This window comes from Pongo pygmaeus, chromosome 13 (assembly GCF_028885625.2).
Source record: "Pongo pygmaeus isolate AG05252 chromosome 13, NHGRI_mPonPyg2-v2.0_pri, whole genome shotgun sequence".
Taxonomy (NCBI): Eukaryota; Metazoa; Chordata; class Mammalia; order Primates; family Hominidae; genus Pongo; species Pongo pygmaeus.
In genome coordinates this window covers 114,201,250-114,222,954 of record NC_072386.2, presented here as the reverse complement: position 1 = coordinate 114,222,954, position 21,705 = coordinate 114,201,250, and the positions used below count along the sequence as shown (strand labels likewise).

The following is a 21,705-nucleotide window of genomic DNA, read 5'->3' as shown; positions in this document are numbered from 1 at the left end:
ACTCTGTGTTACTTAAACCTGAAATTTTCTTCCCTCACTTTTATTTAAAGGACAAATGCTACTCCCCAGCGATCAGATGCACAGACACTTGCAGTTTCAAAGTTTGAGGTGCTGGCAGGTCAAGACAAAAGCTTCTCCATGTTGCAGGGTGACAGGAGGTCTTCAAAAGTCCTGGCCTGAGTGGTCACAGGGGCATCAGGAGCCCAGGACCACTTGGCTAGTTTCAGACCAGCTGGGGCAGGCAGGAAGGAACACACTCGTATTTGCTCAGTTACAATCAACGACTCCTTTTTTGTGTAAAATGGTAATGAGGCCATTAGGAGAGGCTCACCTGAAGTGCAGCGTTGTGAATCCAAGGTAATTAAACACCTCCCGAATGAAAGAGAAAGGCCAGGGAAGGTTAAGTGAGGAATAATCTGCGGCACAGGTAGCCCAAGGCCTTTGAGGAGCCAGAAGGAGAGCGACAGTGGCTTGCACCATTTCAAAGGATGGAAATGTCACTGTCGTCCCTGGGAGGGGCAGGATTTTTATTTTTATTTTGGGGGCAGGGCACGGAGTGGGTAGTATTTTTAGCATGTTAATAGAGCGTGCTGTTTTTTCGTACTTCTCTTTGTGGGTGGAAGTCCGTGGCAGAGTCAGCCTGGGTGCTGAGTGGCCTGCGTTGCTCCTCAGGGGCTCTCATCACTGTGGGGCTGGGGCTCATGTGTCCCTGATAAGGGGAGGTCATAATAAACCAGTTAAAGATACCCGGATGTTGAGATAGCCTTCAAACTGCTTCCAAAGGAAGATTGTTTTCCATGTTCCCCTCTTGGAGTAGAGGTGGGGTAACTACCCGCTCAGTGTATGTTCCCAGGGCTTTTTCCTTTTCCTTTTTTTTTTTTTTGAGACAGGGTCTCGCTCTGTCACCCAGGCTGGAGTGCCACGATGCAATCATAGCTCATTGCAACCTCAGACTCCTGGGCTCAAGCAATCCTCCCACCTCAGCCTTCTAAGTAGCTGAGACTACAGGCATGTGCCACCATGGCCGGCTAAATCTTCTTATATTTTTTATAGAGATGGGATCTCACTGTGTTGCCCAGGCTGGTTTTGAACTCCTGGCCTCAAGCGATCCTCCTGCCTCGGCTTCCCAAAGCGCTGGGCACGTCCCCATGGCTTCTAACTTATCAGAGGAGGGTATCAGTCCCATCTTCACTCAGTTTAGTGTCCAAACATGAGGCATGCCCTTTATCAACAGCAAAGGATTGTTTTCCTGTACACAGTTCACATTTATGAATGGCTTCCTATGCACTGAGCACTGTGCTTGGTGACTTCGTGTATCCTTCCAGCTTGTCTTCATTGCATAAGGTCTGGCAGAGGATTTTTGCTTTTCAGATTGTCGCCTCAAAATTTCCGTTGTCTCCACACAAAAGCTTGCACGAGTCTTCATAGCGGCATTATTCATAACAGCCAAGAAGTAGAAACAGCCCAAATGTCCATCTGCAGATGAACAGATTGATAAAATGTGGTCTATCCATCAGTGGAATATTATTTAGCCATAAAAAGTATGAAGTCTTGACACATGCTACAACATGGACGAATCTTGTTCATAAAGCACTGTGCTAAGGGAAATAATCTGATGGCAAAAGACTACCTATTGTTAATTCCATTTATATGAAATGTCCAGAGTAGGCAAACCTGTAGAGACAGAAGGAAGGTGCGTGGTTGCTGGGGTCTGGTGTGGGGGTAAAATTGGTAAGGAATGGGGAGTGACAGCTAATGAGTATGAGGTTTCTTTCGGGGGTGATAAAAATGTTCTGGAGTTAGTAGTGATGGTTGTACAGTCTTGTGACTATACTAAAAACCACCAAACTGTACTTTAAATGAATGAATTTTATATGTGAAATATGTCTCAATAAGCTATTAAAAGTTTTTCTTATCAGAAGCTTGGGAACAAGACATAATGTGCGTGGATCATTTCTAAAGTATATCTAGTCCTTCCCAGATCAGATTTTTTTCCCCCAGACTTCTCAGCAAGTGGTTCTTAACATTTCTAGGGTCACGGGCACTTTAGGAATCTGAGGAAAGCTGTGGATCCTGCTCCCAGAAAAATAATCTTCACTCATTCATACTAAAAATCTGTAAAAGATTCATGGACTACCTAAATCTAATTTTCTATTTTATCTTAAGTTTTGTCTTTAAATGATGTCATACCAGTAGCTGGTCTCTTACAGAATTCGTTTCTGTGAAACGTGCTCTTGATATGTTACCTGCATGCTTAAAACCAATCAGTAGTTTTCTGTTTCTCTCTCAAGATGAAGGAAAAAAATCCCTTCAGGCCCCTGCCTTTCTCTCCAGCCTCATTTCAAGCCATATTCCCCTCATTTTCTCCACTGAAGCTGGGGTTCTTTCTGTTCCCTGAACTCTTGTTCACTGCAGGGCCTTTGCACGCCACTTCCCGTACTTAGCACGCGGTGCTCACCCCTCTTTGCTGAGTTAACTACCCTCACCCATCCTTCAGATCTTAGTGCAAGCTTGTTGCCCTCCAGGAAGCCTTCCTTGACCTCCTTGACAAGCTCTATTACAGGCTCGTCACAGTAGCAATGCCACATGCATTCCTGTTTTTCTCACTAGAATGTCAGCTGAATGAGGGCAAGACCCATGTGTGATTTCATTGTATCCCTTGTATTCTCAACGCCTAACATAGTCCTAGGTACGTAGGAAATAATAAATACTTGTTGAGTGAATGGATAATTCGAGGTCACCACGTCGCACAATTCCTCTTATGGGGAACGCAGCGTGAAAGGTGTGCTCTGAAGCGTGGCATCTTGAAATGAAGGAAGGGCATGTTAGAAATAGTCCAGGACGCTTGATGTTGAGGGCAACAGCCACCATGTCACACAGTCTTTCCTACATTGTTTTTTATGTCTCACTTTTCAGGAAAATCTTTATTCATTTGGCCAGCGGGTTTGTTTGTAGTACGTGGACCTGTGGAATCTCACAACCTTCATATTTCCCTCCTTGCTTTGGCTACTAGGAGGCCTTTAAGTCAAATTTAAGCTCATTTCTAGCCACCATATAAGACCTGATGGCTTACATTTATATACCAAATGTATTACCTGCTTCTTTGCCCATTACCATCACTTCCGAGTTTTTTGTTTTAACCTCTTGAGTATGTGTCTATTAGTATAAGCTGCCACACTTCCTTTAGAGTATGATGTGTGAGAAATATAAATAAGCCTTTATTCTAACATTTGTAAGTAGCTTTAAGAGGGAATAGAATGGGAACTGAAAGTCTGAGTTTGGGCTCGGACTACAAGACTTTGATTGGAATGTGGCCATGTCTTGAGTTTGTTGCTAGGTATGTAGCCTAACCTCCCTGAGGCTGTTTTACCCTTGTAAGATGGGAACATTAATCCCTTCCTCTCCGGATTGTTAAAATAACTAAATTGTAAAATGTATGCAAAAGTGCTTACCTGGCATGGAGTAAGTCATTAAAAATTGTTTTTGTTTTTATTAGACATGTTCTAATAGGAACAACATTCATTTAAATTTCAAAAACATGCCCTAATTCTGAACGCTTTTTTTTTTTTTGAGACTGAGTCTCGCTCTGTCGCCCAGGCTGGAGTGCAATGGCACAATCTCGGCTCACTGTAGCCTCTGCCTCCCGGGTTCAAGTGATTCTCGTGCCTCAGCTTCCCAAGTAGCTGGGATTACAGTTGTGTGCCACTGCACCCAGCCTGAACATGTTTTTGTCCTCCTAGTGACTGAAATAGCAAATGGATCCTGCCATCCATAGGATCTTCCAGGGCTTCATATGTAGTGGGCTTAGTCAGCCACCCTACTTTGACGCTGTCCTCAACCTGTGTTTTCCTTCTTTCCATCACCAGATCTCTTCCCTGAAGAACAGGCTGAAAAAGGTCTCCACAACCACTGGGGATGGTGTGGCCAGAGCGTTCCTCAAGGCCCAGGCCGCTTTCTTCGGTAGCTACCGAAACGCTCTGAAAATCGAGCCGGTGAGTAGCCTTGGCATGTCACAGAGCCCGTGTTTGGTCAGGGCTGAGAAGCATAAATCAGGGGCCACAAGAAATGCCATGATTCTTCTGGTTTCCAGATTCATCTAGAAGAGCTTGTGTGTGTTTGTGGTGGGGGACAGTGTACTCCCCTTGCCATACCTCTCAACACAAGGAGGCTGTGCTATCATGTGTGAGACCCTCACTGCTCTGGGGGCTGTTACGCCCTGTGCGCCACCCTAGACAGTAAGCCCCAACTGCGTCAGATCCAGCGCCAGGCCCCTCACACTCACCTGCTCTCCCTGGGGCTTCACAGTGCACCTGTGCAGTAGTGATGATCAGCTCCACTTTACAAATGAGGAAACCAAGACTCAGGGAAGAGAAACAACTTAGCCCGGAAGAGCCAGATGGCCCCAGAGCCCCTGCTTTCCCACTGGGTCTCGCCACCCCTGTTCTTTCAAGGGACCACTCCCGCACGCTTGAGAAAGCAGAGCCTCCTGGGTCTCATGCCTCATGGCTCCTGAGAGTGGTCTTGGTGTAAGTGACCACAATGAGGACCGGGAAGTGACCTTGCCCACCTCTGGCCCTTCCCCCTTTCTGGGCCTCGTTGACTCATCTATGTCCCCTGCCTGCCTCATGAGGTGACTCGTGATTGCAAGGATGTGAAGACAGCAAGTCTTCTCTGAAACCAAGGACAGTAGCAGTCCTCTTAGCTTCTTTGCTATTTCTCTCCTTGGCCTACTCTTGGCCTTCTGGCTGAGGAGAATGCAGGAACTGGCCTAGGGACCTGGTCACCCTGTAGAGGAGAGAATGTTGGAGGGAAACCTTGCTGACAGGCCTGTTCTCCCAGGAGCACAGGGCTGCCTTCGTCTTGAACGGGTGAGTGACGCTATCACACCCAGCCTAGTCGGAGTCGGAATCAGAGTTGGGTGTGAGGGACCAGCACTGGCTGCACTGCCCATAGGCCGAGGCTGTTTGTTTCTATTTTTACTTTAACCTGTAGCATTTAATTAGATCAAATGACAAAAGATGAGGGCATGTGAGGCAATGCATTCTTTTTAGAAATTCTGATTGTGAGCAGGGGTCACGCTTCCTTGTAAGCCGCAATTATACATTGGTAAGTGTCTTTACTGCTCTGACTCCGTCGTGTATTCAAGTAAAACACAAAGAGTAACAGCAAACACCTTGTTTCCCCATCACCCGGGACCTGCTCTCTGTGAAGTGGCCGGGGTAGTGGGTGCTCAGGGAGCAGCGTCCTAACCCCACCCTCCTACTCCTTTTTATCCATCTAGCACTTAGGCCTTACTCTCTAGGCTGCCTGAGCTTTGGGCAGTGTCATCATCACTGTGTGCTCACATAGTAGAAGGGATACACTCTCTTTTTGCTTCCTGAGACGTATTTCCCTTAGGTTTCTCAAAAGCCCTTCAGCTTAAAGCCAGTTCTTGATAGTGTCCTGCTAGTCTCAAAGTGACATGGCTCTGATTACTTGTCACAATCTTGGGTCCAGCCAAACCAATCAGGTTCAAAGCAGTGACAGCTGGCACAATTCAAGGAAAATACAGTTGTCTTCACCCCTTTAAAATGGGAATGAGTAGGACAACTGGCCCAATCCTTTGCTTGGGTTGCTGGGAACGGACAGACTTGAAGTATTTTCACTCTTGCAGTGATCTCATTGTTGGTGTGTGTGCATCTGGAATCCAAACGCAGCTGAAGTTCGGGGCATATTGCTGCTGCAGGATCTGGGCACAGGCTCCTCCACGGGAGGAGTTTATCGTTGTACTTGTACAAGGCGCTGGAAGGCACTAGATTTAAGGACAGAAGCCCTGGAGTTTCAAGCCTGGCTCTGCACTTCTTAGCTGTCTAAAAGTTGAGCAAGCCATTTAATCCATTTAAACTTCAGTTTCTTCACCTGTGAAATGAGGCTAAGCCTGCCTATCCTTCCTGAGGATCAATTGAGCCATAACACATTTCATCAGGAAGGTGAAACTTGAACTGGGTCTGATGAGTAAGGTTTGAGAAAAGAAAGAAAGGAGCATCCCTTCCTAGAGTGGGGGTGGAGGTAACTGAGGAAGCAAAGGCTTGGAGGCAGGGCCCCTCATAGCCAGTGAGTGCGCCATTTTCTTTGGAGCAATTGGGTGGGGAGATGGGACTGCGGGAGAGGATAGAGCCAAATATGGCAGAGCCTTGGATGCTACGCTAAGAGAGTGAACTTTACCCTGTGAGGAGTGTAAGTTTTTGAGCAGAAATGTGATATGACTGAAGTTACCTTTGAGCAGTAGTACAGTGATGGACTAAAAGGAGAGCTGGAGGCAGAGAAACCAGTTAGAGGAGTGTTATGGGAACTCAGAAGAGAGCCCTGGGTGGCTCCATCAGGAACAGGGACCATGAAAGAAGTAGCAAGACTCAGCAATAGATCAAATGTGGGAGATGAACAGCAAGAAGTCTCAAAATGTCTCCCAAGATTTGGAGCCTAGGAGAGGATGAAGACGCCCCTAGTAGCAAAAGGGAATGCTTAATGCCAAGGTGTTCACAGTAGCAGCATTTCTAATGGTAAAACACTGGAGTATACTGAGTATCCACATTAGGTAACTGGTGAAATAAATTAAGTCTGTCTTATGATAGAATATTACATAGCCATTAAAACTATCAGCTTAGAGATAACATGATGGGTTTAGATGGAGACATGGCACTTGTCCTTGAATGTAAGATGCTGTTGAGTCATAAGATGTACTATTAGTTTATGTACCATTAAGAAAGGGAAGAGAGTGGTGCCAATTATAATCGAAGGATGCCACCAATTATGAGACACATCCAGATTTCAGAAATGTTACAATGGGAAGTAATTTTCATCTTAGAATCAATGAAATATGGCAGACCTGTCAGCCTTTCAATCCCGTTCATCTGTACCACAACGGCTTTCTTCCATAAGGTGGAGAAGGAAACCAGAAGGCCTGGGATTTTCCAACCAAGCTTTAAGACGTGGTCATCACCATGTCACCTAGATGGTTTTTAAACTATAGATTTAATTTTGGCAAATTCTTCTCTTCTAAAATATGATGTAACAACATTCCCCATGTAAGATTGCTTGGGGCAGCCAGGCATGGTGGCACATTCAAAACCAGCCTGGGCAACATAGAGAGACCCCATCTCTACAAAAAATAAATTAGCTGGGTGTAGTAGCACATGCCTGTGGTCCCAGCTACTTGGGAGGCTGACAGGAGGACCACTTCAGCCCAGGAGTTTGAGGCTGCAGTAAGCCAAGATGGTGCCACTGCATTCCAGCCTGGGCAACAGGATGAGACCCTGTCTTTTAAAAATGTTTAGGGGATTAGTTTAAAATAATGACTGCAAAGTACATATGAGCCCAAGAAATCGGGAGGAGGCGTTGGCTGCATCGGGGGGAGGATGGTGCCTTGAGTGAGCCTGCCAGGGTGCAGACAACACAGTGCTGAGGCCCTCCCCAAGGCCACTTGTCTTTTTGTTGTTTCTCTGGTTATAAAAATAGCACCTGCTCTTCATAGGCTCACGCCTGTAATCCCAGCACTTTGGTAGACCGAGACAGGTGGATCACAAGGTCAAGAGATCGAGACCATCCTGGCCAACATGATGACATCCTGTTTCTACTAAAAATACAAAAATTAGTTGGGCGTGGTGGTGCGCACCTGTAGTCTCAGCTACTCAGGAGGCTGAGGCAGGAGAATCACTTGAACCCAGGAGGCAGAGGTTGCAGTGAGCCAAGATTGCGCCACTGTACTCCAGCCTGGTGGCAGAGCGAGACTAACTCTGAAAGAAAAAAAAAAATGCACCTGCTCTTTGTGAAAAAAAAAAAAAGGTTTGAAGTAACAGGACTAGAAATGAGAAAGCACCATCCATAATCCTGTCGTCACGAGGTTGGATACAGTGGTGGCAGGTTTCCATCCAGGTTCTAGGATTTTTCGTTTCTTTTGTTTTTCCATTTTTGGGTTTTGGTTTTTTAACTTTCTTCTAGGCAGATGAGACATGCCTGAGAAAGCAATCCAGTATCCTAGTTATTAATATATATTTTTTTGCCTTTTAGTTTGTGTAAGCATTTTCCACACCACATAAAAACTCTTCTTAGACCTCATTGACAGTGGCTGAGCAGAGCCTATCAGGTGACCCTTGTGGTTCCCAACCCTGGCCACGGATCAGAATCACGGGGGAGTGAGGAGCGGAGGGGGCTTTTAAAAAGGCAAATGTCCAGGCCCCCCTCAGAGATTTCTGTCAAGTTCCTGTGATCTGAAATCAGAGCCAAGGCCCACCATCTTTTCCTAGTGCTGATCTTTTAAAAAAAATTATTTTACTATTATTATTACTATTATTTTGAGACGGGGTCTCGCTCTATTGCCTAGGCTGGAGTGGCATGATCATGGCTCATGGCAGCTTCAACCTTCTAGGCTGAAGTGATCCTCCCACATCAGCCTCCCAGCTAGCTGGGACTACAGGTGCATGCCACTGAACTCAGCTAATTTATTTTCAATTTTTGTAGAGATAAGGTCTTGCTATGTTGCCCAGCTGGTCTCCAACTCCTGGGCTCGAGTGATCCTCCAGCCTCAGACTCCCAACGTGCTGAGATTACAGGCATGAGCCACCGTGCCCGGCATGCTGGTCTTTTTGATTGTCAGTAATGTTTCATGATTTTAAACCACACTGTGCTAAACATCTTTATATAAATCTTCATGCGTGGTTTGAATTATTTTCTTAGGCAGATTCCTTGACATGGATTTACTGGGTCAATGGATGTGAGTCCATTTAAGGCCTTTGGCACATAAGGTGTGGGAGAAAGCTGGTGAGCAGACACAGGGGGATGTCTGCAGGGAATGGCCCCTGAGGTGGGTGCCAGGGCAGGGCCTGAGAACAGTAGGTCGCTGGGGGCAGAATGAGCCTGCAGGGTAGAAGGCCAGGTATGTGGACGCCACACAGGGCAGCCCAGCTGCAGTGCTACCAGCCCCTCTGGCTCACCTGTGCTCACTGCTTCACAGTGCTTCCACAGCAGCGCCCACCATGCAGGGTCCTGGGGTACTGCCCATACAGGTGGGGGAGGTGGAGGTGGGGTCATGGCTGTCAGGTTACTGCAGTCACAGTGTTGTGTTTTGTTGGAAACAGAAACATGAGGGACCTAAGCGGGCTCCTCTCTGCTCTGCTTCTGCCTCCCTGGACCCTGAGCAGTTATTCACCTCTCCAATCCTCAGTTCCCCTTCCATAAAGTGGATGTGTAATCCCCTCCTTGCAGGAGTCTGTGAGGCTTAAATAAGCCCAGCACGGTGCCTGTCCTGACGGCCCTGGGAAGATGGGCATGACCCTGGCCCTCGCCCGCCTCCTCCCTTTGAGGAGGACCCTGCCAGCCTGGAGCCCGTTGGGGGACAGCTCCGGTCCGTGGCCTGCCTGGCTCTGTGAGGAGGGGTCGAGCTGTGGCCTGAGAAGCAGAGGTGGGCATCTCCTCTGCAGTCGCGTCTGAAGACCCTTTCCCTGGCTCAGAGCTCCCTTGAGATTTTTACCACCTTGGCCTTTTTTTTTTTCTCTCTCTCTCTCTTTCTTTCCTAATGAAAAAATTCAGAATGCAGCTGGCTGGGGGACTCCTGAGCTTTGTTTTCTTTACCAGATCCAGAAGGAAGGAGGAAGGGGGCCGCTTGCTGAGGCCCAGCCCTGTGCCAGGAGCTAGGCTGCTCCTCCCCATCTGTGCTTTCTGCGGGTTTGTTGGGGAGGCTGGGTGCCCGGCCTAGGGTGGGGAGGGCCTGTGTTGGCTCCCTGGTGATGTGTGTCTTCAGGGCCGGGTGAATTATTCCAAAGGACTCTCTCAGGGTCAGAAACTGAGATGCCAGGGGTGTCCAGTCACTGCCAAGTTCACCTCAGTGGCCTCCCACAGGGTCAGCACTCAGTTCAACTCCGAGTTGCTTCCCATCCGTGCTCTCAGTAATTCTCCATCCCAGCCCCTCACTAGCCCTTTACACACGGGGGATGGAGCGAAGGCAGCAGTGATTCCTAGGAAGCAGCAGAGCCAGCAGACAGCCTCCAAACCCAGGTTCCCTCCAACACATCCTCCCGCCTGTCTTTGTTCTAGTTTCCACATGTTCCGTGTTAGTAACTCTCTGCATTTCCAGTACCAGGCACAGGTCGTGGCATCGTGTGTAGGTATCAGTGAATATATTTTGGAATAATAGACGGGAGAATGGGTGAAGGAAATTAGGGAATAGGGAAGCATTTGAGGCAGAGGGGCTGCCCTTGGCCTCTGGTGCATACACATTGCATCCTGTCCTATCTTTGGGCTTCAGAGGTTGCTGCTTCCTGATAGAGGGGAGGGTGTCTGCAAATCACAAGGGCATGTGACCCATTTTTCGGTCACCTGGAGAAAATCAGATGCAAAGCCCAAGATATTTAACAATATCAGTCAAACCAACTTGTCCTTCTCGACTTAAATGACAGAGCTACCAGCAGCCAGGCAGCCCCATCCGGAGAAACCCCCTTTATTCATGTCAAGCGGCAGCCCAGGCTCCAGCTCATTTATTTAGGCCTTTCTTGCTCTCTGACACGCCTCCTAGCAGTTGCCAGGCAACTCTGGGAGTAGCAGTGTGTGTTAGGGATTAACTAGTTAGGGTTGGGGTCCTTTTTGGCAAGAAGGGGATAAAAGACAAATGAGTTTAATTGCTAGGCCAAGGGTCCTTTCTCTGCATGGTAGAAGATTGCAACTTTTGGAGGATACGTATAGCAGTATGGTTCTAAAATTTGCCTTGAATGTTCCTCCTTTCTAGAGAGAACGAAAGAATTTTTTAAAGAATCTTTTACCTCACTCCTTTGTTTAAAATTATATCATCATGAAATCTGAATAAGGCTAATACACCCCCTTCGAAACACATTTCACATACACTGGTCTCAGTTTTAAAGAACTTTTGCAGATAAATTTGTGTGCTTTCAATTCATCCCCTTTTCTGCTTAGAGTTTCTTATTTCATAAGAAATAAGACTGCATGACAGTGCTGCATGACGGTGCATGTGAGGGTTCCTTTCCCTATGTCTGTCCCACTGCAGGTCCTTGGTATATGTTAGGTTAAAGAGCAAAACTCATGGATATTGGCGTTTGAAGACGCGTCCTCTTCTGTGCCAGTGTCCATGGAAAGGCCAGTGTAGATGCAGCACTATGGGAGCTGTTTATTCAGCTAGCTTGTGTGGCCCTCTCTGGGCCGACCTGCTAGCTGGGCTTCCCCAAGATAAAGTGAACAGAGCTACTGCCCACAGGGAGCGAATGCTGGGTGGGGGCAGTAAGCAAACTGTTTAAACAGGCAGCAGCCAACTCACTCTGGTCCCACTTGCTTAGTTCATCCCAAGAGGCCAGCTTCCAGATTCAGCTGTGGGTACACTGGTATCATCCACCTTATAGCCCATGATTTTGCACGTGATTCTGCTGAGTCATATTTATCCACCTAAAACCCCTTGAGGACGCAGAAGTTGAGATAAAAGCAGATTGATAGCCTGGCTTTCAAGGATGAATGCACGAGGTTGTGTTGGAGCAGGTTGGAAAAACACCACATATATCTGTGTCCTGGTTGAGTAACCCTGTTGATCTCATGTTGTTTATGAAAAAACAATAAAAACTGTTTTCTGATTTGTTTTTGGTGTAGTGGAAAACAGAAAAATATTTTTAAAGTAGTAAAATCAAAACAGCACCATAGTCCCACTGATTTTTACTACATATGCCTTTTGTATTTACTCTTTATTTTTTCATTATGCAAAGGGTTTACATAGGTACAACCAAATCTCAGTTAAAAGTTAGTTCCCCACCCCCATTTAACAAGATTTCATATGCATTTTTACATAACTGCAGAATATTCCATCAAGTATAACTACCATAATTTCCATAACCACCCTCCCTTGTTGGACATTTAGGTTATTTCCAGTCTTTTGATATTATAAGTAATACTCCACTAAACATCTTTGTGAATAAAGCTTTGAAATGCTGTATTTCAAAGCCTTCTGAGTGGAAGAACTGAGTCTGTGAGCAGGAGCCTGACTGTGGGGGCCAACTTGTCACAGCATCGCAAGAAAGCAGATTTCGATTGACTCAGCCTCACGGTGGCTCAAGATGGAAAAAGAATCAAGAACCCTTGATGGGTGGGAGGGTGCACACTCCCTGCCCTCCACACAGACGAGCAGAGGATTCCCAGAACACACATAGGGGATGTGACTAATTTGTCTGTGCCCCCATCTTGTGCTGAAAATGGGTTTGAGGAACCTTAAGACACTATGTACAGTACAGCAAGATGAGAGATAAGGAAGCAAGGAAACCGGGAGAAAGAGGAAACTGCATGACGCCTGGAAGGGACTGGTGTGTGTGTGCAGCTGTGTGTCTGTGTGAGGCTCTGTGACCCTCCACACAGGTTGGGAGTGGTGGAGCTGGGACTCACCCCATCACACCCAGGTCTGTCTAAAAAGCCCATGCTTTAAGGAAAAAAAAATGTGGTAAAAAATACATATAACATAAAATGTGCTGTTTTAACCGTTGTTAAGTATACAGTTCATTGGCATGAATGGCATTCGCAATGTGCAACCATCACCACTGTCTATTTGCAACACTTTTCATCACTCCCAACAGAACCTCTGTATCCACTGAGCAAGAACTTCTCATTTCCCTTTCCCCTAGCCCTTAGTAACCTCTGGTCTACTTTCTGTCTCTATGAATTTGCCTATTCTAGATAGTTCATAGAAGCGGAATCATTCAATATGTGTCCCTTTGGCTGGCTTATTTTGGTAGCATCATGTTTACCAGGTTCATCCATGTTATAGCATGCATCGGAACTTCAGCCCTCTTTAAGACTGAATAATATTCCACTATCTGTATATACCATATTTTGTTTATCCACTCACTTGTTAATGGACACCTGGGTTGTTTCTATGTTTTGGCTGTTATGAGTAGTGCTGCTGTGAATGTGTGTGTATAATTAATAGTTTGAACACCTGCTTGCAAGTCATTTGGCTATATACCTAAAAGCACAGTTGTGGGTCATCTGGTAATTCTGTGTTTAACTTTTTGAGGAACCTCCAAAATGTTTTTCACAGAGTCCGTGCTTTTGTTAAGTGGGTAACAGTGTCTGTGGGAAGCATGAATATGGACCCAAGAATATCTGTAGGAAAAGTTTGTGAAACATTTATTTTATTTTCCGGTATATTTTAGGCAAGTGGATAAGGAATTATAGCCAAAACCTACAGGCTGGAGCTAAGCAGATTCATTGATGGCAGAGTGTAAAGGGGACTGCAGAAGGGGCTGGTAACTTGCTATTTAACATTTTTTCCCATTTTAGTGGTCATCTGAAGTCAAGATCATGTCCTGGGAATGAAGCAAGGGTAAGGGGAGGTGCTTCTGCCCCAGGACTTCAGGGACCATCACTATAGCTCTGTGGCTCTAAGTGGCTAAGGAGGCCACCGAATGTGATGGAAGGAGTATGGCCTTTGGAGTCACCTGGGTTTTAATTCTGGCTCTGTTATCTACTGGAAGATGACTCTGAAAGTCACCTCACCATCCTGAGACTTACTTTCCTCATGTGTAAAATGTAAATAATGCCTAGCTAGCAGGACTGTTGAGAAAAATAGCAATAATATGCACCAAACACCAGCATAGTGCCTTGCTGATAGTAGATGTTAACTAAATGATAGTGACCATCCCTGGGTAACAAAGTAAAGGAGAAAGGGAAAGATGAAAGATGAGACTGCGACATTCTAGAATAGTGGTGTCCATACTTGTTCAGCAAGTGCCCAAGAACCTGGAGCCATGCAAAACACACTGAAATTATTCTGGCCCATTTAATTATTTCTTTTGAACTAGTTGTGAAAGTATGGCTTTTATCTCAAATGATACATAAAGGATTTGAAATAAATCACATATTTAATTATTTCCTTTAATATTTATTTATTCATTTTATTGCCCACCAGCAATTATAGACAAATAGGGGTGGTAGGTACCAAGGGTTGAAAATTAGAGTCATTTAAAAAATTACAGTCAGGATTGTTTTTTGTTTTTGTTTTTGTTTTGAGACAGAGTTTCACTCTTGTTGCCCGGGCTGGAGTGCAATGGCGACATCTCAGCTCACCACAACCTCCGCCTCCCAAGTTCAAACGATTCTCCTGCCTCAGCCTCCCAAGTAGCTGAGATTACAGGCATGCACCACCATGCCCAGCTAATTTTGTATTTTTAGTAGAAACAGGGTTTCTCCCTGTTGGTCAGGCTGATCCCGAACTCCCAACCTCAGGTGATCTGCCTGCCTTGGCCTCCCAAAGTGCTGGGATTAGAGGCGTGAGCCACCACACCCGGCCCTACAGTCAGTTTTTTAAATGCATAAGAGAAAATATAATTGAGGCTTATTTCATCAAAACATTTGTTGCCTATTGAGAAAAGATGACCATTGTTCAATATTGGCACCAAATCTCCACTGTCCACGTCACAGGGACACTGATGTTGTTCAGAATCCAGTTTGAGAGTCTTGTTACCTTGGAGTCACACAATAAATGATCAATGAACTGGGAACCATTGTTCTAGAAGTAGACTGCCCAAGTAAAAAGTAGCTCTCTAAGTGAGAGAAGATGGGAACTAGCAGGAAATCCACTTAAACACTATGATCAATCTCAACTGAATGATTTCAAAGAGCATAACTGAATATGATCAAAATGAAATTCCCATATGTTCTGAAATACTTGAAAAATAAAACACAGCTAGTATATCTTGCACCATCCTGGAGGAATTCTAGGCTTTAACTTGATCTCATTTAATAATCCTGGCTCCTTTCTTACTTTGCTCCTTTAAAGCATGGGGCCATGTTTTATACACATTGATGTCCCTCACATAGTCTGGTATTAGTAGGTGCTCATTAAATGTTGACTGACTGGATGAACGAATGAATGACTGATACCTGTTTCCCCATGCTATACATCAGAAAGGCTGGTGGTCATATTTCAGTGTTGCACAATAGAGATACTTAGTTGTTGTTTTTTTTTTTTTTGAGACGGAGTCTTGCTCTGTCACCCAGGCTGGAGTGCAGTGGTGTGATCTAGGCTCACTGCAAGCTCTGCCTCCCAGGTTCACACTATTCTCCTGCCTCAGCCTCCCAAGTAGCTGGGACTACAGGCGCCCACCACCACGCCCGGCTAATTTTTTTTTTTTTTGTATTTTTAGTAGAGACGGGGTTTCACTGTGTTAGCCAGGATGGTCTTGATCTCCTGACCTCGTGATCCGCCCACCTCGGCCTCCCAAAGTGCTGGGATTACAGGCGTGAGCCACCGCGCCCAGCCAATACTTAGTTTTAAAATGTATCAGCTGCAGCTTCATCTTAGAACCTGAGAGGAATAAGCCACACAAACACGACATCACGAATGTGTAAAGCGAGGGCACAGCCCAGCAGCTGCATGGTGGCTAACCATAGGCATTGAGAGTTAGGGAGGATCATCTCCTGTGGAATTGTCATGACCAGTAAATATTCTCTTCTAGTTAGAAATACACAAGAGAGAACTATAGTCATGGTTTAAGCTGAAGCCACCACGGCAGTTTTAAATACTCTATCTTTGTGGAAGCAGTGGCAAAGAGAAACGGTTGCTGCTACTGGTGTTTTAAAATCAGATGTTCTCACTTTAGGGTCTTTCACTTTTTTAGTGAGACTCTGAAAAGGAAATCTTTCTGATCCATTTTCAAGCAATGATAACATTTGACAACTTGCAGCCTGAAATGGTGCTAAGTAACTTCATATGCATAGCTAGACTATGAACTTAAGAACAGGAGCTCTTGGGAATGGGCGTGGTGTCTCACACCTGTAATCCCAGCACTTTGAGAGGCTGAGGTGGGTGGATCATGAGGTCAGGAGATCAAGACCATCCTGGCTAACACAGTGAAACCCCGTCTCTACTAAAAATACAAAAAATTAGCCGGGTGTGGTGGCAGGCGCCTGTAGTCCCAGCTACTCGGGAGGCTGAGGCAGGAGAATGGCGTGAACCCGGGAGGCAGAGCTTGCGGTGAGCTGAGATCATGCCACTGCACTCCAGCCTGGGCGACAGAGCGAGACTCCGTCTCAAAAAAAAAAGAACAGGAGACAGGAGATCTTATTCCTATGCCCCCAGCACACAGTCGATGGAGGGATGGTGGATTTGTTCTGTAAAGGACATTATGATATCTGTGATGATTAGAGGATACAGTTGTGTTGATTTCATCCCCACCCTCAGTTCTTGGATATATATCTTCACTGATTTTCTGCGGGGTGCGGTTGCATTCTCTGAAATATATGACTACATCACATTCAGGCTTAGGCTACCCTTCCACAAGAAAATTGAAGCCTTCTCCAGAAGACAATGGAATGTCATGTTTACTTGTGTATCCTTGGCACAGAGCCTGATACATAGAAGGTGCTCAGTAGGATGTGAATGAATGAAGTTGTCATAGTTCTTTTTTTTTTTTTTTTGAGACGGAGTCTTGCTCTGTCGCCCAGGCTGGAGTACAGTGGCGTGATCTCGGCTCCCTGCAAGCTCCACCTACCGGGTTCATGCCATTCTCCTACCTCAGCCTCCCAAGTAGCTAGGACTATAGGCGCCCGCCACCACGACCGGCTAATTTTTTGTGTTTTTAGTAGAGACGGGGTTTCACTGTGTTAGCCAGGATGGTCTTGATCTCCTGACCTTGTGATCTGCCCACCCTGGCCTCCCAAAGTGCTGGGATTACAGGCGTGAGCCACCGCACCCGGCCCATATTTCTTATTTATAATATCCTTAGTTGTTTGGGAGCTATAAAACAGCTTCGTTAAATAAATCATTAAGAACTGAATTCTTAAGGAAAAGAACAGCATTTGTTATATGCTAGGCTCTTTATATATATTCCCCTTTTTACAGCCCCCCTGTGGAGAGCATGCACAGCCCCATTTTACTGATGAGAAACTGAGGCTGGGAAAGATTGTGTCACTTTTTAAGAATTGGCAGAGCCAGGATTGGCCCCTCCATCTGCCTGGTTCTGGTGACCATGCTCTTTTCTCTGACTGCACTCCATAATGGTGATTACCATATGGTTCATATTACATGTGATTTGAGGGCATTTCAGAAGAAAACTGAGCTGGTTCCCTCTTAGGAGTCAATTTCTCTAATCTATACAAGTGTTTCTTGACAAATACAGGTTAAACTAACAACATTTATGAACTATTTTGCAAGGGGGAAATGTCAAAATTTTATATATCTTTTTTAAAACATTCCTTTAATAGATAATTTTAATTGGCTAATATTTTGTTGTTTAAATATTTGATATTTGTAGTGATAATTGGATGAAAACTTAAAACGCTGGGAAGTGTAGCCCTTCCTCCTCTTTTCCTGGGCTGACACCTAGTGGCTAGCTTTCTCACAGCAGTGTTAATCCATATTTCTCGTTGGTTGTTTTTCAGTTGATGTTAGGATTTTACAAAAGCAAATTATTGACATCGTAATAAAAGTAGCCACATTCATATAAGGTTTGTTTATTAGGGATTGTATTAACAGTGGAATTTTGATTTATAGTGAATTTTAAGTCTGTTATAGTCAAGCCTTGTTAGCACAACATGGAACAGGCATTGGAAATCTTACAATAGTGGTCCCCACTGCAGGCCTGACCAGGGCACTGACTTGCACACACTGACAAATAAGACCTGGTCACTGTTAAAGACAGTGAGAGGCAGAGAAGGAAAGGAAACAGAGAGTTGCAGTAAGGGGTGGGAGCTGCTGTAGTAGAATGTGCAAGCTGGGAGACATTTCAGCGCAGGGCTAATCACTGCAGATTGGGTGCTGCGGGGAAGCTTCCCAGGGACGGATGTGTCTGGAATGAGGCCTTACAGGAGGAATAGGGCTCCCCAGGAGCAGGGGGCAGGAAGTAGCACATGCAGAGGCAAGCGGCCTTGACAGCATGTGGCACGGTGGGGTACTGTGAGTGCCCCTGTGGCTGGAGCAGGGACAGAAGGGATGTGGCTGAGGATGAAGCAGAGGAGTGGTCAGTTTCCAGGCCGTAAGAGACTGTGTTGGCCACTACAGGATTCAGCACTAATATCATAAGCCATCATTTCTAGAACCCTGTTCCTTGAACTATTAGACCCAAAGATATTGATATATTTTCTGATCCCATATAATTCGAAATTGTTACATTTTACATCTACTGTAACTTTTTAAGTATATTAACAGTGTACACTACTGAAGCCCAGCTGTAAAGAAATCTGGATCACTTTGTTTAACCCAGCGTTTTTCAGGCCTTTTCCACAAAATACATATTAGCACTCCATGCATCTAGTACTCCTCACGGCAGTTTAGGAAGCACTGCTAGAGCTAATGGTTGATGGTTAATTTTTCTTGCTCTAAGACCATGGAATTAGGATACCAGCTGGGTTCATTTTACCCGTCCCATGGCTGTGAATCTCAAAAACAGGAAAGCACATTCTTTTTCCAAAGCATTTCTTGTCTGGCCAGACAGAGGTTTGGGGCCAACAGGTGGTCTTGAGACACAGAGCTGAGCCGCCATTCGGCTTTCCCAGCTCAGGACGGCAGGCTGCTCTACTTGGTCCTCTAGGTCCAGCAGCTTAATCAGTGTGTCAGTCAAGATCTAAGGACAACAGAGACTACTTTCATTGTTTACAACAGAGGGGAAATAACGCAAGGAAGTGGTTACACAAGTGATGGAGGAGCTGAAATTCAAAGGAAGACAGGGAGGCAATCCAGAGATTAGTAACAGCAGAGGTGGTGTTTGTGAGGCCAGAGGCCAGGGTCACTTGACCACAGCTGGTCCCTGTGGGTCTGTGCAGTGGGTGCTTGAGTCAGGGAGGAGGTGAACTATTGCTAGACAGCCCACCCAAGCAGAGAGAGCGTGAAGAGATACTCAAGCTTTTCCCTTCCATTCTCCTCCTCCTAATCTCTCGCTGGTGCCTTGCATGGACCAAACCAAGCGGAAACCAGCTGATCTGGGAGCCCGGGGAACTCCGTGTGCAAAGGTCACCCTCCTGTCTGTAGAGAGCAGAGCAGAAAAGTGGGGTGAGTCTGAGGTCAAGCAGGCTGAGAACCAGCACTGCCAGATCCCAGAGAGTAAGGCTATTTGGTGATCGCTCCCCCTCATCCCTTCCCCAGGCAAATGAATAGCATAATGAAGTGAAAGACCCCTTGACTTGAAGTTAGACTTGATGCTAACCTGGACTCTGCCTTTTCTAAGCTGTGTGACTCTACGCAAGTTACTAGACCTTTCTGAACCCTATTACCTCAACTGTACAATAGGTAAGGGAATCTCGACTTAAACGATTCCTTCATAGAGGTTCCTTGACATGTGTCTGGCTGGTTTCTATTTTATAATGAAATAAGAACGAGGTATTTAAAACTTTATGGGTTTAGCCTGGAGCTAATAGGAATGTCAGAAATTCACATATGTTGATTGACTACCCCCCAAACTTCAGTGAATTTGCTAACGTTTTATTAGCTACCAATTGTTATCTAATAGATGTCTAATTTCTTAATATATTCTCTTTTTGGAGGCACACGGGTAGAGGAAAGCTTGCAAAATGTTCGATGGAATATTTGAGTGTTGGAGAGGCACTGTGTGTGCACTGTAGTTTGGTACTGGCTAAAGAAGGTTGAGATTCCAGGAGAGCAACTTCTTCAGAGCTACGAAACTTTGGGAAGCCCTCCCTCTTCCCTGAACCGCAGGTTTTTCATGTGTTAAGTGGGGATAAAAATGCCACCCTCGTAAAATTGTTTTCAGAATTAAATGCGATGGCAGATGGGAAGTACTCATCTTCTGTGCATCTTTCCTACCCTCCACAGCAAACTTTTTATCCAGTGAATGCCCAATTCACCAGCAGTCACATTCCATGGAGGCGTGGCAGGATTTTTGGAAACCCTTTAACTGGAGATTATTTATGTTTGGCTTGCTGGTCCCTGTTAGTGATGTGACCTGGCAGGTCTCCACTCAACCCTGTTTCCATCAGTCACAGCTCACTGGCATTATTCATAAGCCAGTTGCTTGGGACTTTTCTTTGCTCATATTCCTACTGCGAGGAATGTTCACTGTCGTCTTCACAATAAAATGGTCTGGAGGTTTTGAGGTTGTCTTGAGCAAGTCAGCTGCCAGCTTAAAAGGTCATTATCTATTCTCTGAAGGGAAACTTTTATCCCGGGTTGATTAGTTTTATCCTGGGTTGGTAAGTGTTTATGCAAAAGAAGTAGGGGTGGGAAAAACCTGCTACTCACTGAACTCCTACTTCTTGCCCTTTATGTATATTTTCTTGGTTAAATATACACAGTATTATCCCCAACTTGCTAAATAAGAAACTTAAAGCAGAGAGAATTGAAATTACTTAATGCAACAACTTTGCTCAAACATTTACCAAGACCCTACTAAACCAGGGGACTATTCTAGGTGCTTGGAGTTGCAGCAGTGAACAAAATAAAGTCCTAGTCCTCAAATCTCTTCTACTTTAGGAAGACACAGTAGTAAATAAGGATGAAAATCAACATATAATATGTCTGATGGTAATAAGTGTTATGCAGAAAAAGAAAGCTAAGGAAGAAGATAGAGAAAGCTCCTGGGTGAGGTAGGTGCCAAGAAGAAAGAGTCAGACTAGAGCCAGGTCTGTCTGCCTCTAGAACTCACGGTTTTTCCACTGGTCCCATGCTGCTTCTGATCCTCTTTGGTGATGGTTTCCAGCATCTAGGGAGGAAACATGAACTCCTCTAGCATCTTGCTTCTTAGTCTAAAGCTGATAATTCAATGTGTCAGGGTGGTGACTTTGCATTCCTGGGGTACAGAAAACATTTTTGCCGTACTCCCTGCTGTCAGCAGCATGTAGCTGTTTCTTTCGTCTCTCTGGTTTCACAGACACATTTAATCTTGATGCAGAAAGCATCTTGCCAGCTTGGACTCGAGCCCTAGTGCTGAGGAGACCAGTCTGTCCTAAAGGAGGGTCTCTGTGACTGCTGGGCTCAAAGGAACTCATCACTTCTTTTTTCTCTTCTTCCAAAAAGTGATGCTTCAGGGAGTAGCTTATGTCATCTTAATACCTGTTTCCTGATCTTTAGGACTCAGCAAGACAGTCTAATTCTATTTTAAAAAATGCTGGCACCTCCTCTGTACCAGGCCCAGTGGCAGGCACTGAAGAAAAGAGATGGAACCTACTTACAGGAGTCAGCCAGACCTGGGTTCCAAATACCACTTTTCTATTTATGTAATTTTGGGCATGCTACTTGACTCCTTAGCTTCAGTTTTGTCATCTGTAAAATGGGAAGAATAAATGTAATCTGCCTCACAGGGTTGGTGTGAAGATTAAGTTAGATAATACAGCATGGTACCTGGCTCTTCATAAGAGCTTAATATTAGTTTTTAAGATGTACCACAGTAACCATTTAATTTATAGCTGAGTTTACATTTTGTCCTATGAGGAAACAGTTGGGTAGATAGAAGATTTTCTTTCTCAAAGTGTATGTATTTTAGTGGAAAATACAGTAATAATCCTCATCATGCTGGCAATGTTTACAAAGAAGTGTTGGCATTCAATCTGTATAGTGTATTTCCCACTAGGTAAGTACCGTTATACCTTTAAAAATTATTTGTTATAAAATGAAACATAAAACTGCCTTAATCAAGTGGATGATGTAATGAATTTTTTTTTTTTTTTTTTTTGAGACAGAGTCTCACTCTTTCACCCAGGCTGGAGTGCAGTGGCGCAATCTCGGCTCACTGCAAG

General features: G+C 45.2%; 1 protein-coding gene across 22 annotated transcripts in view; it reads left to right on the top strand.

The window, feature by feature from the left end:
• DENND1A (DENN domain containing 1A) overlaps window positions 1-21,705 on the top strand; it is a 542,897-nt gene that overhangs the window by 362,719 nt on the left and 158,473 nt on the right. For all 22 annotated transcript variants that reach the window (XM_054501506.2, XM_054501505.2, XM_054501502.2 and 19 more), the window contains one exon: window positions 3,867-3,992. In XM_054501506.2, the coding sequence (XP_054357481.1) occupies window positions 3,867-3,992 (126 nt within the window). The remainder of the gene's footprint in view (window positions 1-3,866; window positions 3,993-21,705) is intronic.